We start from the raw sequence: 11293 nt of genomic DNA on the forward strand, positions 1-11293 counted from the left end.
AAGGTATATGTTGCTGTATATTTGGTATGTAACAAAAACATTATAAAGTTATGTGTATGCATACAAACAGATGTGTAAACAACATCAGTCCTGCCTATCCTGTTTGATGCCCCAATATATTATGTGCTTGAAGTAGTTATCCAAAATGTCTCAGTTCCTCTTCAAATATTCCCTTTGGTATATACAGAAATTTTCTTGCACAGTATGCATCCCTACAGCTATGAACTTACGAACCCTATCTTCATCTGCAAATGAATTTGCATTCTTTAGATCTGTTATATAATATAATGCACCATACAGCGTAGTATTGATTTATTTTACATGAGGTCTTCTGCCTCTGCTCTTAAGTATTTTAAGGATATAACTACTATTAATACTCCAGTAGATTCAACCTCACTACATTCAGCTAAATCAAAATTAATATCTTCCAATTCTCTTATCAATCTCTCTGTATTTATCTAACACCAACATTACACTTAATTTTTTTTATCTATCTATCATATATATATATATATATATATATATATATATACACACACACATGCACACACACACACACACACACACACACATACATACATACATTCATACATACACACATGCATGCGTGTGTGTGTGTATATTGTAATTGCAATAAACAAAAAAAGATAAATGACAACATGAGAGGGATAAGTCTTAACAAATATTGTATTAGCTTAATGCTTAAAAGGAAGGAAAGAGTCTTAACATATTGGATGTTTGTCTTTCATCAGAAGAATATTATTGGGTGAGTGACAAAGAGGAAAAGGGATTGAAAAAAAAAGTAAAAAGCAACAAAAACATGAGAGGGTTAAGAACAAGATAGGAATGCAGCTCTATAGATTAAGTTGAGAAGGGAGGAGGGAGCAAATGTGTGTGTTGCCTGTATTTGTGTTTTGAGATAGGCATATGGAAGGAGTTGTGTGTAGTATTTTGGATGGTGGGTATTTGGTGATGTTTTGGATGTTTTTTTTTTTGAGAGAGAGAGAGAATAACATTAGTGAGACTTCTTGAGGGGAAAGCAGATTGTGATAGAGATGCACATGTCAAAGTGTAAAAGGAGAAAAAAGAGAACTGTTTAAATGAACAAGAGAAGCAAAATAGAGAGAGAAATGTATAAGTTCTAAGAGAGAAGATAAGTGAGAAAAAAATTGGAGAAATATAAATTACAATACCACACTGATAAATAAGAAAAATTAAATCCATACATTATAACACTGGTAAAGAGTCCAGGAAAGTTGGAATGCCTATTGTATGGTGAGGAACTGATAAAAGAGGCATGTACTGAATGTTCCAGAAATATTTACCTATCATATTTTTGTAATTACTCATAATATATACAAGAGATGGCAATCAAACTTCTTAAATTATAAGAACTATATTTTACCTATTTAATACGTGAATCAAATTTCAAAACAACCACCTCTTACTTTGATCACGACCTGCAAATGAGTGGTTTCTGAATTGCAACACTTCTTCATAAAGTTTACTCCATGCGGTAAGAAGGGCTTCTTTCAGATCCGCCACACTTGTGTATGAGATAGTTAGACATCACTCCCTAAGACAAATGAGACAGAAAAGTCCATTGGGTTGATGTCTGGGCTTGCGGGAGAACAGAAGTTCTTATCCCAAAAAACTGCAAAAATGCTCTCTGTACCATTTTTGCGTAAAATTCAAGGTGTGGACTGGGGCACTGTCCTGAATGAAGACATACTTGTTTCCAAATGATTTATTTAACTAAGGCAACATATTTTCTTCCAACATTTTGATATAAACTGCTATTCACATTAACACCCTTGTAAATGAAGATCAGAGGAGACTTGGATCTATCAGATGCTACAGCAGCCCACACCATGACTGCAGCTGGTTTCTGATGATGAAAATGGGTTTGGCTCCCTTCAGGCATCAGCTGCATACAACCTGTCATTCTGTTTGTTTATAACAATTTGATCACATTTAACTTGAGACACCATATTTGTTGACAAAAATATTATAGACAAACAAAACTGTAAACACTTAAAGCTGAAACATACACAAATTGCTGTGTACAATCAAAAATACAATGCTTTGTTCAATGATTTTTTGATCATCGGTAAATCTTTCTGGGACACCTGGTAGCAAGGCAGGTAGAATACAATAGATATGTGAGCATTTATACTTGAAAAAGAACTAAGTGTTGACAACAGGTATTCATCTAGCCATTATATATACACACACACATGCATACACACACACACACACACATATATATATATATATATATATATATATATATATATATATGTGTGTGTGTGTGTGTAGTGCTGTATGTATGTATATATTTATAAAACAAAATGTGTTTGTATAATACTAAAATTCAGTTTCTCTTTATTTGTGTGAGTGTTCTATGTTTATAGACTAAACTAAATATTGTCACCATAACTTGTTTCAACCTATGTACTTTGAATTATAAGCCCTTTTGTTTGAAAAATTCCAATAGAAACCTTAAAACAGAAGGATTTTGTTCATTTTTATACCAACATATGAGAAAAATTTGTTGCCATTTTTGTTGAATGACAAACACAACATAATGAACGTGCAAACACTCTCATATGCATGTCATAAGACACATATTCACAGGTACACAAATGAAAAGAGAGAGCAAAGAGCAGGTACATATATGTACATATAAAAACAAACACATACATTAGACAAAAAGTTGTTCAGAATGAATACACACACACACATATGCACAATTCTTTCAAAGAGAAATTTCCAAATTCATTCAAAGAATGAAGAGGGAAGTTTTCATTGTATCTTGCATAATTTTCAAGATCTCACACTCTCTCTTTCACTATTTTTGTCGGGATGGAAAAAATTCAGGGAACTACTTTCTCTGCTGGCAGCAAGAGGATTCTCTCTCTGAACAAAATGGCAGATTGTACATTGCTTGTACAATTTACCCATTTGTTGTTGCTGCATGATGCTATGATGTGGGCATTAAATGCAGAGGATGTGCAACAGCTTAATTGAAATGAAGCAAGTACTTTCTGCTAGATGTGCAATGTTTGTATGTATGTATGAATGTAGTACAAATGAGCTGAGAGATAAGCTGGATATAAGAGAAATCATGTAGTGTGTATTGGCACATGGATGTAATGCATGCGGATGATAACAGATGGTTAAAGAAGTTCCAAATAGAAGGAAATTACAAAAGGGGATGGCATGTGATAAAATGGTGAAAGCTGATCTCAGGAGGTTGAACCTCATAAAGGAGATAACAAAGGAATGCAACAAATGGGAAGACACTGTGTTGGAAAGAGCCCATCCAACTTATGCAGTCATGAAAATGCAGACATAAAGAATATGAAGAAGACAATGGCAAAAACAATGTGTGTGTGTGTATCTGTAGACCAACTTTACCATCAAATAGCAAAGTTGGTGTGTAGGCACTCTGTAATGAGACTTAAAAGTTTCCAAATGTGGAATAGTAAGTGACATTAGCCACTCACTAATGCCAACTAGTATCTCAATCAGTTTAGGTAGTGGACTGTACTTCACAGTAAAGCTCATATCATGTCAGAGTAGCCCTCCATCTCATTAAGAGAATGTTCCCCAAGTAGTATCAATTAGTACTGCAGCTCAATGACCATGAGGTCAGTTTGTCAAATTGCTTACATCAAGCAATGTTTATATATTCCATGTGTGGAGTATTGTTTTTAATTTTACAATTGTTATAGGGAATGTCATGACAGGCAAGCTTTCTCAGAATTGAGTTGAATGGATGGTTTTGTGGCCCTTTTCTTGCTGAGATAAAGAATATGGTCTCTAGTTAGGGCTTCCCAGTTATATTGTGTCTTTCAAGGTAGCCCCACTCCATTTCAGCTGGCAGTGACTCCATGACTGCCACTGATGTATATAAAACTCTGATAATCTTGCAACACATTTAGATCTGCTCTTATCATCAGATTCCATCTTGGTAGAGTGTTGCTAGAAAAATACCTACATAATGGGTCTCTATAGTGGTATTGGAAGTGTACATTTCTCAATATCACTATCTTTGCTATGACAAGATAGATCCAGTGACACAGGGGACCCAAGATGAGTTGTATCTCCTCCTAGCCTGAGGAGACTGAGAAAACCTCATTTGTCAGAACTGCTTTAGAGCTGAATTAGTTTATTTTCCTTTCAAGGTATACTCCCTCACCATTTGTCTTCCTGAACTTCCTCACAAGGCAGTGGTTAAGTACTAAGGTATATTCACCAGGTTGAAACGTAACATTCTATCTCCAGGGTTTATTGCTGTTTCATGATCTCCTGCTGAGTTAACCATGAATTACATAGCAGCCATTTGTTATTGTGACCACAAAAAAGGCTGGTTGGAATAATATATACATGCATGCACGCGCCCACACACACAATATTCTTTTTTTTTTTAAATATTGAACTATGTGTGTGTTTAATGTTTATCCTTAAAAATCTTATTTGCATTTTTGGAATGTCTTAACTAGAATGCTTTATAACGAGTATGAAAGACCAATAACCACACCACACCTTATATACTTTTGAGGCCCCTTAACAATTGCAATTTTTCTATGCCTCTTATAACTTGACAATTCATTTACCTGCTATAAAAATTGGTTGCTTTCCTTTCCATGCTATATGTTGTTTCATTTTTAGAATGAATTTCATAAGTATTGTTTGAATGATACAACTGTAAATTTTATTTTTTATTTTTTATTTCACCATTCCAAAGTGCTTTGAAACATGTTGCAATGCTTTGCTGCTGCTAAAGTCACAAATCCTTCAGTTTATCCAAAAAGAAAAAAATGATTTATCATTAATACTTGTTTGTGTTATAATCCTTATTAATGTTGCATTGTTATAATGCCCACTTTTGTATACAGTATACTTAGTAAAACCAGTAAAGACACGATTATCTCTGACTACCTACTATGTACTCTGGTACTTCACGTACTTCTCTTTACTTGTAGTTACTAGGTTATTCCATTCATCACGTGGGAGGGGTGTGCCAGTATTACTAATTTCCTTCAACATCTCCCCTTTAAAGTTTTTCTTAGGAAGTGTCATTTTATTTAGCAATAATTTTTTTTATTCATCCCACCTCCCTTTTTTGAAGTGGGGGTGGAGTCCATATAATTTAATATTTTTTGCACTTGACATCAATTTTCAGGAACTCTGTATGTTTTCTTTTACTCTCACTTGAACGCCAGGTTCAGTTACCTACAGTGGCATTGGTACTTGGCACGTATCATACAACCATTCCATCGGTTCCTCCTACTTCTTTGGTTTGCTTTCCATGAATCTCTTTTTCAGTTGGTTCTGGTGTCTCTTTTGTATGTCTTTTCTACTTTTTACCCAGTACATCATTTTACCTATGCATTTGGTAATTACACCATCTTCTCAACTCTGCTTTCCATTCTTGTATGCCCTCATATACACCTTTTCACCAACTTTAAAGAATCTTGCTATGTCTTCCCTGGCACTTTTTCTTTTCTTGCCAGGTAGCAATTTATCAAAGATTGATTTTGCAAACATCAGCTCTGCTGGTGATCTACCTGCTGTTGTATTTGGATTTGGTGTCACACGGTACGCTCTTAAAAATTGTTGTAGAACTACCTCATCTGTGACTTCCTTATTTGATTTTCTAAAGGCTCTTTTTAAGGTATCAACAAAGCATTCTGCCTGTAAGTAGTAAGAACCATTTAAAGGACCAGCAAAATCAATGTGTAGTCTCCCTCAGTCGCATTTGAACCTTCAACTGAACCGACTATATTTCCACACAAAACACCTATGGGTGTATCCCACAGTTTGAATAGTTCCATCCACTCTGTGCCAAATCGGTTAATACATATATCTTAGCCTTTTTTGTTTGACCTCGGAATGTTACACTACATTGGAATTCACTGAAACAATCTAATCATTTTCTCATAACACTATGTGCTACCTTTTTAGATTTAATTAACTTCGGCTTACCGACATATTTCCACGTTTTTTTCATTTATAATGTTGATGTCACTACCAGTGTCCAATTGAATTTTAACACTTGTATTTCTGATTTTTGCCTTTACGAATTTTCTCATTGTTATATTACTAATTTCTTCTGATGACATACTATTTGTTCTTTTTCCTTTGTTCTGACGTTTTGTCATCTTTGCTCTACAGTGTATCTTTATATGTCCTGTATTACCGCAGCAAAAGCATTCCACTTTCTTAAATGAACAATTTTTCCTCAGGTGTATACCTCCACAAGCAAAACATGGGTTTATTTCTTGATTTTTGTCTTGATTTTTAGAAAACACTATATTTCTATTCTGACTATTTTGCACTTGTTTTAGTTGGAAACAATCTTTACATTCAATTTCTTCTCTAACTTCTGCATCCTTTTCAGCAGTAAGTCCCTGTGTAGAAATCAGGCATTTGAACATATCTGGTGTTAATTCATCAGTTTAAACTTCTCGCATTCCCTGTTAACTCTACCAGCATATGTGATGTAGTTCCCGTCGTTGTTTTTCTCAATGTTCAGACACTTCCAATGTGTGTTGGACAAAGAGCTTTTTTGACTGAAAATTTTACACAATATATCTATTGTGTCATTAAAGTTTATGTCCGAAGGTTTTCTTGGGAGTACATAATTACTGTATTGTTCATGTTCTGTTGCCACCAGTTTTCTCAAGATTAAATGCATTTTCATCTTGTCTTCCCAATCTTTACATTCTTTCTCGAAGACTTGCTCGTGTCTTCTGTAGTATGCTTTAAAGGCAATTCCTTCATCAGATTCTTATTTGAACCCTGTTATGTAATATGCTGTGACAGTATTGTTGAAAAAGCATAAATCTTTGCAATACTGTTATTTATTCTTAATATACTCTGGCAGATTCAAACACGAATATATGATTGCTTTATTGCTTGAATTCTTGCTGTTCTGTATGCACCCGATGAATATAAACTCTTAGATAGTAGGCTATCTGAATTGTGTTATAGGTTTTTAATATAGAGTATGTTATAGAGTACAGCTTAAAAACAGTAATACAATTATAGAAAACTTGTTTTATCGAAACTTTCTGTAGTCTCTGATATATCTTTTATGTGACATGTTTCTCTTTAGATAAAAGAAAGAAATCTGTTGCTTTTATGTTTTTAATCAAAGCTAAAAGACAAGTGAAGTTCACCAACTATAGTTTTAAATTCAATTTAATTATAATTTAATTATAGATTCATTACATTGAAGAGTTAAACAGATATAGGAAATCAATAATGTATATTCAGAATAAAACAAAATACATTTAGTTTGAATAATAAAGAATTTTTGGTTCTTCACATTAAAATATATTGCTTTTAAACTACTAATTACGAACTTAAATAAACTTATTTATTAAATAGTTTCATAAAATTCAGAATAATTTACTTCATTGATAAAGAATAATTATCTAAGTATTTTGAAATAGTGAAGTAAAGGAAATGGATTAAGCAAGAACTGCAACCATTATATTAAGGATCATTTTGAAATTAAAAAGAAATAAGGCAGCTATGGTGGATGTGGTTATGAAATTGGGATGTATACCCGCTGAAAGTTTATTTTAAAAATGGCAATATATATACTTTGACACTAAATACATTGAGTATTTGCATTCAGTTTCTAGTTGCATAACTCGTCAGTAATTTAAGAGAAAGATAAATAATTAAAATCTTTGGGATTTTTTTTTTTTGTTCTTTTATATATTATCTTACAACTCATATGAAACCTGTTTTGCTTTTTTTTCCTACTCACCAAACAAAATGTGCCTACCATTTCTTAACTAATTAATATTTCATTTGCATAAGATATAATACCTCTACTTATTACAAATATAATAATAGAAAGTTTTTAGTATCTTCTTTTTAAGAAAATATACAAACATTGTAAGAATTTGTGCCTTGTTATTTATTAATCAACTTTCTTCCCATTTCTTCCTATAAACAAATCATATCTCTTTGTTTTCAAAAAAGACATACCTTTTGATATAAATTAACAAACAACTAATTGACTTCTATTTTATTTTCAGAACTGGTTTCAATCGATACGGAGTATCATGATCCAGAGCTTTATCTTGTGGACTCCCCAAGACTTGAAAAGCTCAATGAAGGGCGTTATGTCAATGCACCTCCTTTTAATGGATTCTCTGGAGCAGGTTACCCTGAAACAAATCCAGCTCCCGTACCCGCTCTACCCCCAACTACTACTAGTGTTGCTACTCAGGTATACCCTCCTGATAGCCAGCTCAGTGGTGATCCCTGGCCATTTGGCATTACAGATAAACAAGGTGTACTTACTTCCTTCGAGACTAGCACTGATCCGATGCTTGGTGCTTTGCCTCGTAAAGGCAAACCTTACATGGGGCAGTCAAGTCTCGAAGTAGGTCAACGTCCGATGTTGCCTGCACCTGTAACTCCAGTTGGCAGTACTGGAACTTCCAAGATGACAGAGAGTGCTGTATTCAGTTTTAGTAGCACCGGTCCTGAAAGTGCTTCTGCAGAAGCAAGAGATGCAACTATGGCTCCTCCTGTTCCTACACCAAGGAAAACTAAGCATGTAAGTGACTCTTTTCATTTTAGTAGCTACATATTTTTAACACCATTGTTCTTTCTTATTATGTTGAATCAACAAGTAACAGTTAGTATTGTTTGTTATTAATTTTTCAATCAAGCCTGTTTATCTTTGTAATGTGATGTGTGTGTGAAATTAATATTTTCTTAATAAAATGAGAAAAGAATATAATTATCCAGAGTTGTTGATCATCATGATCAACATTTAACATCCATTTTCCATTCTGGCATGGATTGGACAGCTTGACAAGGACTGGCAAGGCCAGGGACCACACTGGGTTCCATAGTATGTTTTGGCTTTGTTTCTATGGCTGGATACCGTTCCTAACGCCAACTACTTTACAGTTTTTACTGGGTGCTTTTTATGTGGCACCTGCACTCACACCTATGGCACCTTGATTTTAGGATCTCAATTCTGTTGTGGTGGGCAGGTCTTCTTGAGTATTTGTTGATGATTGTATTTGTATTAGAGAGAAATAGATTTAGAATAGTGTATTGGTCAGTGATACCATCTGGAACCAAGTCTTCCAGAGTATTTTAAGAATACCTTAGAAGCTGTTTGTTCAATGAAAATTAGTTGATAGTGTGTTATTTATTTAACATACATTTTCCAATATCATTGAAAGACAATATTGTCAAACTTTTATAAGCTCATTATTTACATTATTTACATTTGACGGATATTTGTCCTCATCTTGTTTGTTGTTAACACAACGTTTCGGCTGATATACCCTCCAGCCTTCATCAGGTGTCTTGGGGAAACACAGATAGCTACATGTGATTAATGGCTCAAAGAATTTGTTTCTTTTTTGTTGTTTATTTTAAAATTATGTTTTAATTTATGATTTAGATGATTCTGCAAATTTAGACATTTTCTTATTTTATATATATATATATATATATATATTCATAACATTGTAATTTCCTTTCCAATGCAAACTACTCTATCCATGGATTTAAAACAGTATCCATTTACCAGATTATGTGTGCCAACCCTTTTTCAGTACACTGAGTTCAAATATATATCTAACCTATAACTTATAATACCTGTCTTTTTAGTTTACCAATCAAACTTTTAAATTTTTGAACTATTTTAAAAAAATTAGCATAATTTTGTAATAGATTTGATTACATTATAAATAGATGCTTTCATATTTCATTGAACAAAATGTGTTTATGTGACATGTATTTTTTTTTTTTTTTTTTTTTTTTTTTTGATGTTTTAAAGACCATAAATCTTTTTGTAAGATATGTTGAATATGTTTTACTTCTTTTCAGCAGTCCGATGCTGGCTATGCCCATTTAAAGAAGCCCGATACAGTTCAGGAATGGCTTGGTTGTCTTGGCCTGTCAGAATATACTAATACTTTCATCATTAATGGTTGGGACTCAATCTCTTATCTCGGCTACCTGACAAATGATGACTTAGTAAATATGCACATAAGGAACCCAAAACACCGTGATCGTCTCTTGCGCAGTCTGCAGGACATGAACCTGAAGTTCACTGGTTGATCCAGATTATCAACAAATGAATTCCAGCTCAATAAAAGCAACAACATTCAGCTCTGTGACTCTGCAATATCTTCCTTAGCCTTCCCTGTCTATTTCTATTTATGCTGGCTGCTACAGGTTTTTTTTTTCTTTTTAGGAGGCTAGATGAATGCTTCATGGTACATATACATGTATTGCAATAGCATTTACATATTAATGATTGTAAAAACTGTCACTCAATCAGTCACACACATCCAAACATACACCACCAAAAAATGTATGTTTACTTTGAAGCTGTTTCTTTAGTTTAATAGTACAGACACACACTTTTCATACAAGCATATATATATACTAATGTACATTTATTCACTCATACAAATTGAAGTATGAATGTACATTGAAGATGTGACTCAAGTAAAAGATATTGAATTCTTGATAAGAATTCTGTTGTGACTAGCTTTTCTTTTCTTTTCTTTTTTTTAAGTCATTGAAGAAGTACATGAGAAAGCTACTACATGATGTGCATTTGCACTTAAATGTCAAGTAAGTTTGAAGTGTGTGTACATATATATGTGAGTAAATGTGCCTGTGTATTTATACATACACAAGCACATATATATATATATATATATATATATATATATATATATATATATATATATATATATATATGGAGCCTGGTGTAGCCATCCGGTTGCACCAGTCCTCAGTCAAATCGTCCAACCCATGCTAGCATGGAAAGCGGACGTTAAACGATGATGATGATGATGATATATATATATACACACACACACACACACACACACAAACATTCTTCAGAAAGATTTCATATTTAACATTACTTCCTATAACATTTGTTTAAATTATTTTTCACTTTGGAGGGAATTTTGTTAAAGTTGCAACAGCATTTGATAAATATCATTTTCATTCTTATTTGATCTCTCTCTCTCTTTCTCTCTCTCTCTCTCTCTCTCTCTCTCTCCACCATTTGTGTGCATTTGTATGTGAATGTGAACATTTAGATAAGCATGCACGCATAAGTGTATGCAAATGAATTTGTGACTACAGGATTCTATGAACACATACATGCATATATGCACACACGCACATATACACATATGTATATGTCTGTGCTTGTGTGTATATTCATTTTTGTGTTGTGTGTGTGTAGTCACATGCATGCTGAGATGTTTTAGTC

General features: G+C 33.4%; 1 protein-coding gene across 3 annotated transcripts in view; it reads left to right on the top strand.

Annotated features, from left to right (window-relative positions):
* Positions 1-10551, top strand: part of LOC106880499 (phosphatidylinositol 3,4,5-trisphosphate 5-phosphatase 2A) — a 96761-nt gene extending 86210 nt beyond the window's left edge. For 2 of the 3 annotated variants that reach the window (XM_014930474.3, XM_052967330.2), the window contains 2 exons: positions 8064-8590; positions 9883-10551. In XM_014930474.3, the coding sequence (XP_014785960.1) occupies positions 8064-8590; positions 9883-10116 (761 nt within the window). In that variant the 3' untranslated portion in view covers positions 10117-10551. The remainder of the gene's footprint in view (positions 1-8063; positions 8591-9882) is intronic. The other variant, XM_014930475.3, reaches the window with a different exon arrangement.
* Positions 10552-11293: the final 742 nt, after the last annotated feature.

This window comes from Octopus bimaculoides, chromosome 4, assembly GCF_046866305.1.
Source record: "Octopus bimaculoides isolate indiv1 chromosome 4, ASM4686630v1, whole genome shotgun sequence".
NCBI lineage: Eukaryota > Metazoa > Mollusca > Cephalopoda > Octopoda > Octopodidae > Octopus > Octopus bimaculoides.